This window comes from Neopsephotus bourkii, unplaced genomic scaffold (assembly GCF_033783945.1).
Source record: "Neopsephotus bourkii isolate Nb327-2 ecotype Australia unplaced genomic scaffold, CSIRO-AGI_Nbou_v1 NB_787, whole genome shotgun sequence".
Taxonomy (NCBI): domain Eukaryota; kingdom Metazoa; phylum Chordata; class Aves; order Psittaciformes; family Psittacidae; genus Neopsephotus; species Neopsephotus bourkii.
In genome coordinates this window covers 1,196,447-1,215,300 of record NW_026901283.1, presented here as the reverse complement: position 1 = coordinate 1,215,300, position 18,854 = coordinate 1,196,447, and the positions used below count along the sequence as shown (strand labels likewise).

The window sequence follows — 18,854 nt, the reverse complement described above, 5'->3', positions numbered from 1 at the left end:
TCACACACTGCTGTGCAACTTTACTATGAATCAGAACTGGCAACAAAAACACGTTTTTGCTGTACAAAACAGAAGCATCTCAAAGTCTTTTAAAGCTTTTATCTTTGCAACTTTAATGGAAGAGGCTTATGAGTAAAGAGAAATTATCATAGGGAGACCACTGTGACAGCTCACACTGATGACTTGTGGGGTGGCCAAACCTCTCATTGAGTAAGGTTCTCAGTGTAAAAGGCTTGAAGCTGAAAGAAGCATTTCTATGAAGGCCAAATTACAAAAGTATCAATGGTAGATTCAGAACCAATATTCAGAGCAACTGACAAAGAGATAAGAGAAACAGAAATGCAGCTTTCAGTGTAAACCTTTTTCTCAGAAAGTACACCAATCTATATTCTAAGTGTGCCATGTCTGGAGCAAAAGGGACTCCCAGCATTTGCAGGCATTTTCCCCCTTTGATGCTCTCTGCTTTCCTGTTTTCTCTGCCTTGAAATTTTGCTGACTTTGACAAAGAACAAGCAACACACCTTTTGCCTCAGCTCTCCTTACTAGCAAAATTATCCCTGATGACCAAGAGGTATAGATTCTGCATTAGACTTCAGAGGGCTTTTTCTCACACACTTCTCTATTTATCTCTTATATGCTTATTATTTTATCTTTTGTCAAAGTTCAGGGAGTTATTGGACTATAGATAATACACTGTGCCCAGATTAGCCCAGCAGCCTATAAACCACAATCATAGTACTTTGCATATTTTGAGTCCGTTTCAGTTAAAACTACTAACCTAGTTAAAATTACCTTTGCGCAGCATCAATGGTAATCCTTGTGGGACGACCAGCACCTCTTAGAAGAACTCTTCGTTTCTTCCCATTCATGTCAGTTGCTTCTATGGTTGCTTTCTGTCTGTTGGCCCAGAAAATGCCTTGATTTACCCAGTCAATAGCAAACCCTGAAATGCCTTTTTCTATGTAACATAGCCTCTGTAAACAAAAGAAAAAAGTTGACAACAAGAAGCATCCCAATGATTACCCTAAACTAGGCTTTCAAAATAAGGAATGGAGTGCCAGACTGAAGATTCCCATTTCATTCCTCTGCCTGCTTCATTTTCTCTCAGACCTGTAGATACTTCTCTGTCTTACTTTTCTAGTCCCTTTCATTTGGTCCTTGTACTTACACATACTTCTTCTGAATTGAGTGACCCCATGAAAAAGGGAAAACTTTTCTCCATGAGAACTACACTGGACTAACCTTTTAGCTACAAATTCTTGCATTTGGCAAGCTATGAAATACCAAGACCCATACTGTTACAGATGAAAAACCTCCTAACAGACTGCTGCTGGACCCTGATCCCTAAAAATCAATGTAAAATACATCAGCGAAGACTCCACATAGGTACACAAACCCTGGCAATCTCAAACAAAAGAAGGCTCTCCCAGTGTTAAAGTTCAGCCACAGCAGCCTGTCTGCCCTTCTTAATCAGGCAGATGCAATGAACTGCATAGCTTTTTCTGAACAAAGGATGAAGTTCTAAAAGAAGCATTTATGCAACTATAGAAACCAATAGAAGGTTTGAGAAAAAATGAGTAGGAATTCAAGCATATTCTTCTCATAGCAATTGTGCCAGTTTGAGTTACAGTAATCTGGAAGACAAACTTCCATAATGCCAGGGATTAATGTTAGAAACATTATTGTCTTCAAAGCTTTAGTTTGTCTGAGTTTCCTCTCCTTCATTTTTAACACCCCTTCACTTAATCCACAGAAAATACTAAATGTATTCTAAACACCAGTAAAACAGCCTAGATTCAGGAACATAACTATTACAACAACAGAAGGTATTATTAAATAAGTCTGAAGTGCTGATCAATGAACAGGAATGGCAGCATTGTACCTAAAGAGCAGGTGGTTTCCTTAGAGGGTTTTATGCCCCCTAACTTGGAGAATTCCAGAAAACTTACTACTTTACCTCTTGTTTTGTGCCATTCAGGTGAATTCTTTGGAGTAGTTGCCTTTCAGAGTCCACCCAATACACTTTCTCTTCCGCATAATGAAAATCTGTAAGCGTTGACTGACCTGTGTCAGTCACCAGTCTTTCATGATTGGTCCCTTCAGTGTCAATTCTAAAGATGGCATTTCCATGGCTAAAAAGTAGGAATGGTGCAGGGTCTGCAAAAGAGACCAATTAAAGGATAAGCATTGTATTTTTGCTGCATTAAATTCTCGAGAAAGTTCAGGACATAACCATCTCTCTTGTATTTTAACAATAACCTTCTAGGCATATCTCAGAGAACCAATACAACATAAATTTAATGGTCCTTTCACATTTAATGCTGAAAGTTAAGTCAAAAATCTGAGTCACGAAACTGAGATTGCAGTGTCTGTTAGCCAATAATGGCAAAACCTACAGCCTAGTCTAAGGTCAGAAGAACCACTGCATGCTTGCCTACAGATGTTGCAAGAATTATGCCATGGATGCATCCCTAAGTTGAAGACTGCTTCCAACTATTGTGCTATAGCAGGAATTTATCACAGACAGGTGGTTTGGAGTCTCAGTTTAGCTATCCGAACAGGGAAATTGAAAATCCCAAGACAGGGCAGAGGAAGAAGCAAGAGTCTGTGGAAGTTTCTTGTGATGCAGACGGCTGAAGGAAACCAGAAGACCTATACATAAAACTTCTACAGCTCAACACCAGCTACTTGTTCCAGAGAAAAACTATATTCAAATTGAATGAAGAGTAATAGTATTAGTAAGATAATGAAAAAGTGTTAAAATGAAAGGCGCTCCAATTATGACCTACGCTCTAGAAATCCAGCTTAAGGTTTAAAGTGATGAGCAACAAGGATGGTCCAAATAGTCTTAATGTAGCCTTAAAACCAGGTGATAAGTATGGAAGTGTAATTAGTTGGACAGAATGTTTGGGGCAGCAGATTACATTACCAAGGTTTTATCAAGTTTCTTTTTAGGGTTTCAACACAGAGCAAGGTTAATATTACCCTAGGAACCTTAACTGCCTTTCCAAACCACAATGGTTTTCATTTAGGCAACTTGAGCATCATGGATGTCTGCCAAGTGTGTAGCAGAGGAAATTAGTTTTTAGGTAACCAGTCACAATTAGCCTTCATTTTAAACAGAAGCATTTTTATATATATATACATATATACATATATATATGAAAAAGGAGGGTATACAGCCTACTCCTTAATTTACCAACAACAGCATTCAAAGAAATCTGATTGTGGTGAGAATGTTGGGGGTTTCTAACACAGTTGCTTGAAACAACAGATCATGGCACAAGTAATGCTCTAGCCAAGTAACAGTGAAATGCAATTATTTATATAGAACCAACAGAATGACAGCTTTCAAGCCTGTGCAATGACTTGCTGAATGATCTTCCTGCAGTGCAGAAGCAACTCTCTATTTATCAGGTAAGGATGCCATCAAAGACTCAAAGGTACATTTTCATAGGTTTTCTTGTACATTTATCTTTGAAAATTAAACTCTTTTTTATTGGCCAGTTTAGGAAATTTTTAACTAAATATTTTTATTATTAGTATGAAACCTGGGGCTTTAAACTCAACAGATGTTACCTGTACAAATTTTATCCAGATGCTCCAGCTTCATCATGATTGCAAGGTTGTTTGATTCAACCCCTTTCACAGCAGAGAAATGAGACCAATTTTGACTTCTCCAAGTGAAGGAAGTTCTGACAAGCACCCAAGATGCCATTTTCTCCTGTTTACAATTTTGTTTCTATACTAACAGACTCCTGCATCTTAAATTTTCAAGCTATCACTGAGTTATAACAGCTGCTTCTAGAATTTTAGTGACTCCATTTTTCTGCTGCTATTTGCACTGAGCAACCCCATGTGAGAATACTTAAACTATGAAGACTTGCGTTACGTAAATGGTAAATGAAAGTTGAAGTGCAACAAGGTTGATTTTTCTCAGGAATTTGGCAGCTGTACTGCCTGCATTTTTGCCAATTAGTTGACTAAGAGCATTTATATACTTTGATTTTGTCCTTTTCACTCTTTGAATTTCCTATCAGGCACTTGTGAATGACAGCTGCAAATGGATTAGGGACCGAACAATCAAACTTTTAGTGCAGAGGCACCAGTCAGATTTGGGTCTTAATTTTATCAAGGGTTTAACGGACAGGTAAACAACACACGCATTAAAGAGCTTCCTGTCTTTAAAACATGAGGGTATTTCACTTAGGGTACCCCCTACAGGAAGGTTTATATCTAACATAAATGTTCTTTATCCACCACAGTGTCTCCTGAACAATCAGTCATTTTCTCCTGGTGCTACAAATGTCAGTAATAACATTTAAAAAAAAGTTGAAGTCCTCAGGTAGGATTGTTCTTCGAAAGACACTTGTGCAAAAACATCACTGTGGGGTAGGGTAACATGTTTGGTTTCACTTCAGTTCATTCATTTTCCCACCACCATACTTTCCATTCATCACCATCACTCTTCTGTGACACCCACTTTGGCCTTGCCATTTACCTACACAGTACAAGAGGCAGTTTTCCATCAGTGAAAAAGAGCACCCCAGGCACTGTGAGTAGGGACCAGCCAGGCATGGTTCTCCTTGAAAAGTAACGCTACCTAAGTATCTAAAGCTCTTTTTTAGTTAATAAAAGAGAAAATTACCATACCATTCACATAGCAAGACCTTTTGTCGATGTCCAAAGTGTAGCCAGGCAAACAGGAGCAGATGTAGGACCCTGGAACATTGATACAGGTTTGGCCACAGGTTTCCAAACCACCTTCAAGGCATTCATCAATATCTGAAACACATTGTTGAATGGATGAGGAAAATTCAGCTAGCAAAAGTAGCAAAGAGAAAGAATACCCTTGACATAATAAATTGGTCACAGAATTTAATATCCCTTCATTAAAAAAGGAAAGGATGGCTGTATTGTTTCATGCATTAGTTTCAGAATTACTGTTTTGTCCATTGTCAAATGCACAGTGATTTTATTTTTCATTAAAAGAGTGTCCAAGGGAATTACCATTCTCCTGGTGTCTGGGCACTCTGGTCTCATTGCCCAAACACAGGGAACAGACTTGACTTGTTCTCTATTTCTGTGACTTGCATTATCATTTGCTATGCAAATGCTGCCTGCAGCTGCTTCATTTTATCTTTACCCTCTTTCCACAGTAATAATTTTGCCAACAAATTACCAAACTTTAGGAAACAGCAAAACAGCAAACAGGCTACCACAGCACTGAGTTCCACAGTGAGCTCATTTTGGTTTGAGTCAAATCTCAAACACACATACAAAACACCAAAACCCTCACAGTATTCTGACAGCAACAAGCCCAAGCCAAGTCAACAAGCAAATTAATTAGAAACTGGGCTTTTAACTGGTAGGGTAGGCTAGAGCTTTTAGGAATTAAAAGATACTTAACATATTTATGGTGTTTTATCAGGTGTTGAGGCAGTAACAACTAAGTCCTAAATTAAGGACTTTATTTTTCAGAGAAAAGTCACCATTGAAGAGCATATTTTGCATTAATAGGAAAGAAATTAACCCCTTTGGTGTTACCATGGATGATTGTCCTAGAAAATTCAGATAAATTTCAGTTCCTACTGAAAACAAATGCATCTGATAGTAACTTCCTGAGGTGCTTCACATTTGACAGTACCACATCCTGGTATATTTCTTGTATAACTGCTGTGAGGGTTGCTCTAAAGAGCAGCTTTTTCCCTCCCCAAGTTCTATTTGATGTCAGTGACTTTTGTTCTGAGTTTGGTTATCTGACTTTGCACATACAGGAAAAAAAAGGAATCAATACAAATTATTTTAAAGAGACACATTTGATTGATTAAGTCACTAAAGGACATTGGTTCACAGCCAAAACTACATATATGTATTGAGTTATTCCAAGGATAGCTCACAACAATATTTTTATTCCTGTATTCCTGATCAAGAATTTAGGGCAATGGAAATGCTGCCCCATGGGTAATTTGTCTGAGATTATTTGAATCAAGTGCAAATTACCACAGTATTTCAGGAGGAGATTAGGTGAGGATTCCCCTAGGTCAAAGGTCAGAAATGGTACCTCATGATAACTACAAGGAACTGCAACTTAATCAGCTCACACCAGCACTTAGAATGAAATTTCTAGGGAAAGCCAAGCAACCAGATCTCTGATATCCCATGGGTCTGGGAACTTTGTTTCTTTAACCCCTTTAAAAAACTATATGTAGCAGAAAATGTTTTGGGCCTTCTTGTGTGTCAGGTATCAAAGTTGTTCATAAGAATGTTAATAATTTACAGCCACCTAATGTATCTGTACAGACTAAGTGATGTTTCCAAATTGTTTTCAGAGTTCTCCCATAACCTTATGTTCTACATAGCAGAAGAACTAATTTGACAATGTACAAAACATAATGAGAGCACATGCAACTGATTTCTGTTGAACAGATTATGAAGGTAAAGCAGAAGCATTTTGAGCAACTTAATTCCGTAAAGTACTCTAACTCACAATCTTCTTCAAGCAATCTGCTTTCAGGAGCACATTTTCCCACACATACTAGCAATGTACATGCCATTCTCCACCGCATTAAAATAAGAACTCCTCCAAATCCCCTATAGAAAGGTTTGACTATCTTAGAAGTTTGTTAATGGGCTACAGAAACCAAGAGCTCCAGGTTGCCAATTTAAAACTAGCTATTCCTGACTAACATTGCCTGCATGTGATTTAAACTACAGAGCTCTTTGGCAGCCCATAAAGGAGGGCTTTGGTGACCTCAGCTCATTGTCACAGCTGCTGTCAGTAGCAGCAGAGACCTGAAGGAGTCTGCAGGTATGGACAGTGTTTGCATCTCTCCTTGATGCACTGGTTTACAAATGCACTAACCAGCTGACTAAGCCAGACAGATAATCTGATCTGGTCACCAGTACAAAAGTAGGTATAAGACTGTGTTGATAAAGGCTACAGTGTAGTTTATGTCAATCAATGTACTTTTATGACAATAGTAGCTTTTTAAATAAACCTGATATTATTCCTATAAGGAAATCACGGGTGATAAAGGCGACTGTGTAGATCTAACATTGCTAAAGACAGAGAGCAATGTGAAACACTGATGAGAGAGCTATTATTTGGTAAGAAAATTCAAACCACAACACATATAAACACAGAAGAAATGAATGACAGCGGAGAAATAATTCTACTTCTGTGTACAACAATGTTGAGACTGTATTGGCACACTGCTTGTATTTCTTAAATATTGGCTGCTAAGGGATCCTGGAAAATCAGGAAGTGTATATAACAAGGATAAGAAGTGTGATTTGAAGGTAAGGAAAAGTGCCTTTCTGTGAGACACTTAAAGAACTCTGTCTGCTTAGATTATCAGAAAGAGGCTTGGGAGAAGGATCATAGTATGTAAATACCTTCATAAAGAAAAAGTACCTTATTTTCTAAAGGACACTATAATCTTTTGCAGGAAAGATTTAATAAGTACTGATGGCTGAGAACTGAAGTCAGAGAAATCAGATTTAGACATTAAGTTCACATTTTAACAGAAGTGTGATTCCCTAAGGGAACTAACTACCAAGAAAAACTGTGAAGGTATGGAAAACGTCAGGATCAGATTGGGAAGACATACTTCAACCAAGCACAGATTACTGAGCTATGTACCTAGGTAACTTGGTACAATGACCTGTTATTTACAGGCTGGATTTTCTAGCTTTATATGAGTGTACAAAACTGACTCTCCAAGAAAGAGCATGCTGATTGATCAGTCTACAAGAATTTACACTGCCTCCCAGTAACTGATCTTGAAGAAAGGATTTCAGGGTTATCAATCTGCCCATTTTCATCCCCACCAAAGTTCATATAATAAAGCAACTCTCACCCATGCTGAAAAGCAAGCAATCGCCCCAGCTGAAGAAAGGCTATAGAGGAAGAATAACGGTTCAATAAAAGGCGAGTTCAGTGGTGACAGTCAGCTCAGCCACCGGAGAATGCCCCTTCCAGAGGTAAACAGGAAACACCAACAGACACAGCAGTATTGTAAAACATGTCACAGCACTATGAACATTCAGCTTTTATGGTGCGAACAATGGAACAGGGTCCTCTGCTCTCTTCTTTGCTTAAAGTACCAAAAAAAAGAAAAGAAAGGGGGAGAAGGGAAGGCTGTTTCTTAAGGTTTAGGAGAACCTGATCATAAAACCATCCATCAGGTGTAAGTAGCAGTGCCTTCACCTGCACTCAGTGCTGAAACAAAGCACGGAGTTTCATCCTCCTGTAGCTGTTTTACGTGTCCTGGCAACCACATCCACCAGTGGGAACTTTACCCTGTGAAAGAAATCGGCTTAGTGAACACAAAAGCTGTCTGCAAGCCCTGACAGCCAGCCTTGAAAGGAAGAATGAGGTTCTGGTCAGTTCTCAAAGGCTTCTTTATGCAAAAAATGCCTTGAGAATCAGCAAAACCGATGAATCATGTCATCATGATGTTGGCAGCTCTCAATGACTTTGCATACAAATATGCTACTTTATTGAAAGTCCTGAGAAATGCTCTGATTGCAGAAGGTGAAGCATTAGTATGCCTGGCAGGGATACAGAGAAACCACAGTGAGCCAGAACTTGCTTTCCATTATGGCCCCAAATACATACATTTTATACATAAAATATGCATGTGCAGATACACACATTCAAATAACCTCACTCAAATTTGGCTCCTTTGGATCTGGGCTGGGAATTAATTCAATTTGCTGTATCTAGCCACCACCATAATCTTTTCAGCAAGATTGAACATGAAATTTCATCTGGGTTACAAAGAAAGCAGCCCATGCTTTTGATCTATTTTGTTAAAAGCATGCATCTCAAAGAGCACAAGATAGCCAGAAATGGAAAAACGTGTTCCATCTACCAGCAGGCCACAATAAGATAGATGAGACACTGCTCTGTATCTTCTCTCTCTGATTTTGAATGAGGTTTAAAGCACAACCTGATCACCCACAATTCTTGAAACAAAGATGCTATGAAGTGCTCAAATACTGTGGTAAGAAATACAGTGTGAATACAGTAAGGTCATTACCAACTCCTGAACTCCTTCAGTCCAGAGCCATAGAGGTGATCATATCACAGATATGACAGCAAGAGCAATCATATGATTTAATCAAGTGTAAAGTAGAATCAAATTTAGAATAGAAATAAAATTTAGAAAGCATTTTTAGATATCTTGAAAAGAAAAGGTAAAAAAAAAATCTCAAGGGACTACGGTGTCTTGAATTTTTTACCCTTCTGGACTCAGACCTCAAAGGTTTGGGCACTGAAAAAAAAAAATTATTGGGTTTTGTCTTCAGAATAAATTCTATGTGTAAATTAGTAACTACAAAATGATGTCTACTTTCTGGATCATGTAACTTGCAACATAATATTTACTGGCTTGCCTTTCAAAGATGAAGTTAACGAGGCTGTCACTTGCCCCTCTTTGAAAAACATCAACAAATACCATCATCTAGATCCTTTTAAAATCAGGTTTCAATCTGGATACTAGAAAGCAGTCAGTTTTGTTTAAAACAGAACACAAAATTAGTATCTTCTATTTTCTACTGAGCAAAACTGATAATGAGTTTTGTAGTATTAACCAATGGTCCTGGAGTCTGCTTCTTAGCCCTGTTCAGGGTTAAGCTTCATGTAATGTGTGATACCACTTCTGTCACTTCTTGTAACAGATTCGTCTCCTTCCTAATTTGATATGTTTTTACATCTAAAGATAATAATTGTCCACATTCAGCTGTATCCATTTTCCAGAGAATTCAATGGGAATCTTTTTGTGAATTGGTCTGTGGCCTCAGACCCATATTCAAGAATTCCTCACTACTATTAAGTAACAATATTTCCAAGCATCTTTCCCCAGGGCAGTATAATATGAAGTGAGTTACCTGAAAGACAGCTATTGAAAACAACGAAACAAGCATGCCTTGACCTCAGCTCTTCTGAAATACAGGGGGATACAATAGGTTCTCAACAGGTTTATCCATATGTCCGAAAAGAGGTAAGCAACACAGTTATTCATTTCACTGCCTCTTAGTACTCCTTATGCAATTTTGCAAAGAAACGATAACTGCAAGTTTCTGAGGTTCTGGCATTTCATATTTCACAGAACATAACATAAGAAGTTTTAACAGTATGTGTTCAGAAGGCTGTATGGAGCAAAGTGAAGCCAGGATTTAGGTAATTAAGGTAAATTAAAAATGTAACACGAAGAGGAATAACTTAATATTCCTCATCAGCAGTGCTGCATGGCAGGAGAGTGGTGAACAGTAAGAAATAAAGAAGGAAAGATTGAGACACAGAAAGAAACATCTGACCAAAAAAGCTGACCTATATAGCTGCAGTTGTCACCCTCAATTGCAGGCTGTAGCTCTGCAGGAATGTGCAGCGTGTTAGCCCTGAAGAAGTGACAAGGTCTAATCAGTTAATGCCAGAAGTTAGTAGAGATGTGTGGAATTTAAGGTAAAACTTCAATTTGTGGGTTGTGTTTTGCCTTCTACAAAAACTTTTTAACAATATTGATGTTTGCTTGGTTTTTTTTTCTAGTAACTTTCTCCCTTTGTGACAAAGTGATTATTCAAAGTTAGCCCTGAAACCAAAGGACACCTCCAATATCCGGAACATAGTATCTTTACCTAGGATAGGCCAAGACTGACAGGCATTAATGTCTAGTCTAAAACTGATAATGCAAGGGGCTGTTGTAGGGGGTTCTTCAGATAAACAGTGCCATGTGGGAAACTTTTTGGTCTTGAGTGGCGAAAGCATCTACACAACATGAGAGAATAAAAAATAGTTCTGTTAAAGGAGTACTTCAGGAAGGCACAGGCAACTGATTCCAATAGGCATAAGGCACATCCTCTGGTGTACCATGCATGCAGAAATCAAACCACTCCCAGGACCAACTTTGAACATGTTATTACCTTGTAGGAACAATAACACCTGTGTATCCCAGACTGTGTAACATAGAATCAGTGAAAGATGAGATGTGCTAGGGTATCTTTTTAATTAGAGACCATTGCATTACAGGGGATTAATCAAAGGTGAAATTCTGACATGAAATATAAGACTGAAGGATGCTTTGGTGGAACAGATTCCTCCTGTCCTTTACTCTGTGTGCTGGATACACAAGTCATGCTCTGACCAGAAGACCGGATCTATGATATTCTAGTTCATTACTTATGTGAGAGAGAGGGTGCAGTGGAAGCAAGTGGTAGGAAGCTGTAGGCAGGCTTTGAAGGTAATAGTGGGCATAAAAGTGGTGAGTGGGAGACATGACTCATAGTACTGAACTGTGAACAGTGACAGCAAGCTGAACTGTAGCTTGGCAAACATTCTTGGTGAGCTGTAATAAATATATCAATTGTAAAATGTTCTTTATCGTCTGTGACTGGGGTGGCATCCCGCCAGCCATAAGGACTACTATGAACTGTAAAGGTGTCTGCTGTTAGTGAATTGTTACAAGCCATACTTACTGGAAAGTGTATAGGCTTTTCTAGATTTATTTTCCATACTGACACTATGGATGAAGGTCTAGGTCGTCCTCTTCTTACGTTGCTAAATAGCTCACTTCTTAATTAGTTCCTTTTATTTCTAGGGATAGTCAAAGATCAAAGACCTTCTCATCCTGTGGAAGGATAATGAAATCTAACCCTAAATGTCTCACATAATTTTATACAGCTATTTTAAGAGAGATTATTTGGATCCTGACTTGGTATGCCAAGAGAGAAGAGGCCTTTCAGAGGGGTGCACAACAGCAAAGTTTGTAAGACAGAAAGTATGGGAGGACAGGTCATTAGGTCAGAACAAAACTGGCCTGGTAAATGAACGTATCTATTTAACAGCAAGTTATGGTAGATTGGAAGCACTTTTGCAATTTTTGTCATTGCCATCTTGATTTAATCATTTATTTTAAGCTGATGTCAGAACAGGGGACTCAGTTACCTTTAAATAACCCATGTTTCTTCAACACCAGTGAAAACATGCAACCTTCTTCCTCTAAAGAAAAATGGTCTGGGCTACACAGGAGTTATTATTCTTACAAAAGACCTCTATTACTATTTCTTGCAAAGTTTGATGAACTTTGTTTTATTCAAAGTTTGATGTCATTCCGTTTTGGTGCTTTACCTAGAGCTACCCTCATTCATACAGCAGCTGAATGTGTCTAATTTTCAAGAGAAAAAACATAATGCAGGACAGGTTATGTCTCTATTAGTACAACAATATGCAAAATATGTCAACTGGAATAAAAAAATACATCTTTGAAGCCTTTTAAATGTCAGTACTTTGAGTGCATTTTGGCTCGTTAAACAATAGCCAAGTAATTCCCTTCATGTCAGAAGGATTCTTTCATAGTACATGAGCTCTTAATCGGGCAAACCAATAATGTAGAAGTCATAACCAATGCACATCATAATTAGCTTGTGGAAGCTATGTACATATTAGCAAATGGTGTGGACTCATAGTACTGAATCCATAAGGTGCAACAGTTGCTGAAGGTATGACAGGCACACTGTATGTATTTCAGGTTCAGGTTATGGAGAACCAGGTCTAGTCTGGTCCCATGGACCAAATGGCCATCAACAGTGCAGATGATAGATGCTCTCCTATGGGAACAATTTTTGCTTTAGGTTGGCCTAAAGGGAATCCAGTTTGTACACATTGAGAGAGCTCCATAGTGTGAAGACATGCATAGTAAGAGGTGGCAGCAAGGAGATTAGCTTCAGAAGTATGTTTCTCATTTGAATTGATGTATGCTTCTCATTTGAACTGAAGTATCAGTGTGGAAGCACCCTAGGTGTGTTTGGCTCTCAGATAAACCTTCAGTCAGTTTTATAATTTGCACACAAAAAAAAGGCCAAGCTCCTCCTCTGTCAATACAAGTGCATTTAACATGCATACTTGTATTTTCAGCTTACAAGATGGCATTTCTTGGCAGAATGCACAGAGGAGGCACCTGTTACTAATTTACTGGAATCATGTCAAGAACTGAGTCAGAGCCTCTGAAGCCCAAGCAATCTAAGGCAAAAGCATTAACTCCATGTATTAGGTCTGTTTGCTTGAATCCTTACAGAGTGCTTCCTCATCTCCTTACTGCAAAGCCCACTTCATTGGCTCTGGCTTTCTAAAACTGTGTGGACTTTAAAGTAGCAAGGTAGTGAGAAGGGTTCTGACATTCTTTGGCTTACACTCTGCAAAGAATAGGAACCGGTATTTTACCTCCATTAATATAATCACTTCCATATCAGTAGAGGTGATTATGATAATATTAGAGTCATACATTTCACCCAGACATTAGTACTACAGTATCAAATGCCTGTGATTCATGTATTGTATGAAAAATATTATTAAATATAACCACACATATCTACATGCACCAATAAACATAGAAAGAACAGTTTTCAAAGTTGTCTAGCCCACATCTAAGTATATAATAATACATAATCATTAAAATACTTTCTATATGCATATAGAAATGCAAATATACACAAATATACAAATTATACGTATACAGAAGCATGAATATGAGCACGCACATGGATTGAAAATGCAGATGCAGTAAAGATAGGTCAGTGAATTCTGGTAACTAGGGAACGGTTTAGATCGCTTAATGATCATATAAAAGTTTATCCTGCTTTCTGAGAAAGAAAATCACAGAGAAGTGACTGATTTTTGAACAACTAAATAAAATTAGTTCTATTCATTATGACAAGCAAAAGGTATCGAGAGCCTGATTTATCAGCTCTACCAGTACAACGCACAAGCAATCTGTAAAAAAACTCTGAAAATTATAAAGTTCAATTAAGAGCATACAAATACAGTTCTCTTAATTTGTGAATGGCCAGGAAACTTACCTATACAAGCAGAGTTTTCAGTCTTCAATCTGTATCCATTAGGACAGTTCCAGTGCTGCAGAGCTGAGAGGCTGACAAAACCAATTTTAAAAACCACTGACAAAAAAGCAACAAGGAAGAGAAACATAATCTTGAGGGGGGGTTTGAATTGTCGCTAGAGAAAAACTAGCTTGTAATCAGTCATATCCAGGGCAAGATGAACATGTGTAGTCCCAAAAGGTTTCTGCAATCTCCTACATTACACTCAGACATCTTATCACAATACCAAGTTTTATCTTTGCCTTGCTTTTCTTGTCACTTTAGCCCTTACTGTGTCTGACCACAACTTTGAAGAAATTCCTGGGAGATTTCTTCCACACACTCGTCGGGTTTTTTCTCTCCCTCTTGCCTTTCTTACTTTTTTTTTTTTCTCTTTTGGAAGCCAAGTATGAAATGCCTGACACTCTTGCCACAAAATTAACACAGCTTAAAAAGCAATGCTAGCAAGGATCACTGCGAACCTCCTCGCAACAAGCAAAGCTGCTGTTTAAATCTTAAAAGCAGCAGATTTGGAAAACTCTTCACCACAGCCTTTACTAGAGTACAGGGAGCGAGATCTTCAGGTACCTTCCCTCTCCAAAACGCAGTTGCTTTTTGCATGCAAACTTGGACGGAGTTCTCTTTTCTTTTTAAAGCTCCGCTTGCCCCACCTCTTCTCTTTTTAGTACCACTTGAGTGAACCCTGTGTTTGCAAATAGTAATGTGGTCAGCTCCTTACTACAGGGAACTGAGCCAGAATGCAGATACCCAGCCACACATAATAAATAAACTCTATTTAGAAAAGCAGCCCCTCCTGCTTGAGAACTACCTGAGGCATGCCAGCTAAGTTTTATTTCTCCGAGATTGTAGGCAGGTTTATACCATGTCTGTTCAATCATGATTAGAAGCATTCATTTTAATATTATCATGTGTTTTACCACCAGAAACAAACTTTGGTCATCAAAACATTCCATGCAAAAAGGGGAAAAAAAAAAAAAAAAAAAGTCCTTCTGGTCTCTCTGATACATTTCAACTGAAAATTCAAATTGGCTTAAGGTGAAGTTCAGGCCTAGGGTGTGCGTTTGTAATACTGATTCAAAGAAGTTGCAACCATCTCTCTCAGGTCTGAATTTGGCCCTTCTGCACCTCCAGGAAAATACCTGCTCTCCGTGATGGGGGCAGTGTCTTCTGAGTCTGCATCTCATGTCTTGCAGTCATTTATGTGCACACACCAGTGATGTAAAAAGCTGCTGTTGTGATGCAGTGCTCTTTTGCACTTGTTTTGCTGAGGTTTATAAACTAGAGAAATTCTAGGTGCATCAAGCTCATAATTCTTCCAGTACTGAGAAAAAATCCTTTCTTCCAGTCTTTTGGCCCAGAACTGCAAAGCTCTAGAGCACAAGAGTAAGTGATTTGCTGAATTTTGAATTTGCTGAGATTCAAGTAGGTATTTAAATGGTTTACTGTGCCAGGCTTTGTTGAGCTAACTACTGTGAGGCATTCTGGTTCTGTCACTTTTTAATTCCTCCTCTCCCCCCCCTTTTTGTTTTTGTTTTTAATTTCTGTAGTGTTATATTGAAATAAATACTAATGCAACAGCTGGGTACAGCAGCAGCATCAGACAGTAACCTACAGCTGTATTAGTTCCATATCCAGGAATTGTCCCCCCAGTATTTGATTGAATCAATGAGTCCAGATTTGCACTGTCAGAAAATAAGAAGCATGAAACCTAATTATAAATTGGGCCAAGCTCCATTAAAAGCAACTGTTTCTTGATGTTTCTGCCTGTGTTCAGGCACACTCACTTGTTTCTTTACTTCACCACTGCTACAGCTAATGCAATTAAATCTGGACTGACAAATGGCAGCCACATTTCCATATACTCTGCTCAGAACTGAGTCTCTATTCTGCATGCTATAAAATACAATAACAGCAATGTAAATTATGCAGGGCTAGACTCATGCCAAACAGCATTTGCTTCCCCAAACAGTCCTCTGGAATACAAAAGGGCAACCAGTGTGAAAACACGGTATAATGCCATCCCATCTAGGATTACAGGGTCCTACCCAGGAGCTGTGGTACGTTCCACATGAACCTTTTTTACTAATTCTGCAGCCAATGGTTCCTCCTCACATAGTTTTCTTCAGTGTTCAAACTGGGAGCTGGCAACCTAAACAGCTGAAAAGGAATGTGTCACTTCTTTGTGAGCAACCACCAGCAGTGTTTGCTAGACTGTGAGGGTGGCCATCCCAGCGCAGCCCTGACCTCTTCCAGGGCAGACTCAGACAAACTCACTGAAGGAGACAAAAGCTTTCACTTTCCTCTTAAAACCCAGAAGCAATTTATGCCTTACCCATGATGTTTTAGTCTCTCATTTACACACAGTCGTTTCTGAACAACTCCCTTAATCTCTAAACCATCAGCACCCCTCCAATCCTTTTCCTCCTTTTGCCTTTAATCAAAACACAGGAGAGGCATGCCCCAGAATTTCTCTTTTTTCTCTAAAGTAATAGTGAAGACAGAACTGTCTGACACACCAATACCACAATGATATTTTCTGGAAAAAGAGATCCTTTCACTGCAGTCAGGTAAAGAATGATTAATAAAGTCATTAATTTTACTATCCTAGGAGCATAGGAATGGTTTAAACACAGGAACAAAAATCTCTTAATAGTGAGATTACTTTTTTTACCCTCAAAACCCAAATATAGCTCAGGTCAGAAGTAACACTGAGACCCATAATACGATCTAGGCTTAAGGGTGTTAATAAGTTACATGAAAGTGAAGAAGACCCTTAGACCAAGTCAGAAAGTTCTCAATTAAATATGAAATGCATCAGGTTGTACCACACCTGAACTTTTTAAACATAGCATTTTTCACCAAATGATTCAGCACACTGCACACAATAATCCCTTCACATTTAAAATCATTTAGCATTTAAGAAGTTGTTCAAAATTGTTTCTACAAAGCAAACTATTGTGTTCACCTACAGCTATTAAGCACAGAAATTTATTCTAGCACTTTTATATAATAAATCAGAGTAAATTAACACAGCAGTCTCGTTTGTAGGGCTCACCACAGAATCAGCCCAAATGATTTTAAAATTATCTGTCCCAGTACATCAAATGAGAACTGACTTAGTTTAACTTGACCTGCTGACTCAAGGGACTGATGAACAAATACCCATTTTAGTCTTTTCTTTTGGAGTTCCTGCTGTCTCAACTAGCTTTGGAAGGCTTGCTTTGCCAAAGCTGGTAAAGACCAGCTAGCAATTAAAATGGAGAGGGTCTACCCTCCTACCCCTGGCAAAGATCTGCCGCTACCTAGTTCAAGGACAGCATATTCTGACTGTTTCTACACTGTGAAGGAAACAGCCCTCCCTCAGTTTCCCAGGGGTTTCAGTATCTATATTGTATTAGCTGGCACACTCTTTAAATCATGTACTGGTTTTTGTTCTTGCTTACTGTGCATTAGACTAGCTTGTTAGCACTTTGACTTCTTGTCAGCCTCTGAAAGCCTGATTCTAGCTTTAGGCATATTCTAATCTGGTTAAAATCACATTTAATAGTCATCAAAATCCCAATTACTGCCAACACATGTTAATAACTGAATTCAAGAGTTCACTGAAATAGCATAGCAAATTTGTAGTGGCCATCTCTAGTACAAATAGCATAGAGCAGTGAGGAACACTCAGATCCCACCAGCTTCCAGATCCCCCCCAGTGGCCCCAGGGAACCTGCCAGCCACTGGTCAACATGCTGTGTCATTCTGTCAGAAAAGGTATTGCTACTACTATTGGCACAAGCAACTTTTATGATTATACTGGAGATTCCTGACAGCCTTCAGGAAAAATACAGCTTTATGTAAGCCATGCATTACACATCCTTACTGAAATCTGATCTCGGGGTCAGTGTGGGAATGGCTGACTCTGATCACACTACTTTCTCTGACATGACACTGCTTGATTCAGTACTGCTAACATAATTTAAGCAGGTTGAGCCTGCATCGTGCATAATTCTGACAAAAGGGACATTATGCAATATTAAATTGCCTGTCAGAGCAGGGGGAGGCACAGCATGAGAGGAGTGGCATATTCCAGTGATCTCAGAAAGCCAGGAATGCTTGAAATCTCCTCCCAAGGTATGATGGCCATTCTGGTTTCATCCTCAAGCATGTCACTTATTGTTCTCTTCAGCATTTTAAGATAATATTTGTCTGGTGGAATGTTGTAATTTAATTTATTAGTAAAATTAATTAAAGAGCAGGGCTTTGAATCATGAAAGCTTTATGAAAACCAAGTGTTACTGTAAATAATCCCTTTCCAGTTGTCTCAATTCCTGCCAGAGCAGCAACTATGACAAAAAGTCACTGCATTTTTTTTTGGTAGTTTGAGACCCATGTCCTTTCTGCTAAGGTTACAATTTTTCCTACTGCAATCTGATCTTAAGGAAAAGGCAAAACAAGTCTGTGTTAAAACCATACTGTTAATTATAACCGATACCATCTTTTTAAAGCAGTTTTAAGTTTAACATTTTGACAGGCACCTTTTACCAGCTGCTGTAAAGTGACTACTATTTCATCAGCTAGACCACTCCGGAATCCACAGAATGATCAAGAAAGAAAGTTAAATATGCTCTCTCTTATATCCAGACACTCAGAACAAGAGCAAAACATTCTGGGGAAGCCACGTAACACATTACTGACTTATGACATTTATCAGTGTTAGATGACTACATTAGGCCTCTATGTTAGCAGATATAAAGGAGTAGTTAAATAGCATGTTGAAACAGTCATTTGGCTCTCTGAAATGGAGATAAAAGTGAAGATAAAGCAAGTCATTTGTTAGCATGAATAAAGTCTATGCAGCTTGCTACATGAGAACGTTTAAGAAAGGAACCTGGTAACAGGTATGGCATTACCTCACTATCAGGGTTGAAAATGTAGCCTCCTCGTGGGTTTTTTTTGCTGTGTTTCCA

The 18,854-nt window shown here is 38.6% G+C and overlaps 1 protein-coding gene across 8 annotated transcripts in view; it reads right to left on the bottom strand.

The window, feature by feature from the left end:
- The window catches only part of EGF (epidermal growth factor), a 58,991-nt gene extending 44,480 nt beyond the window's left edge, over positions 1–14,511 (bottom strand). For 5 of the 8 annotated variants that reach the window (XR_009725715.1, XR_009725714.1, XM_061355210.1 and 2 more), the window contains exons 1-4: positions 13,861–14,511; positions 4,654–4,785; positions 1,958–2,157; positions 793–974 (exon numbers count right to left, since the gene is read on the bottom strand). Coding sequence is in view for 6 of the 8 variants with exons in the window: in XM_061355210.1 (XP_061211194.1) it covers positions 793–974; positions 1,958–2,157; positions 4,654–4,785; positions 13,861–13,987 (641 nt within the window). In the remaining 2 variants the exon portion in view is untranslated. The remainder of the gene's footprint in view (positions 1–792; positions 975–1,957; positions 2,158–4,653; positions 4,786–13,860) is intronic. The other 3 variants (XM_061355212.1, XM_061355209.1, XM_061355211.1) reach the window with 1 other exon arrangement.
- Positions 14,512–18,854: the final 4,343 nt, after the last annotated feature.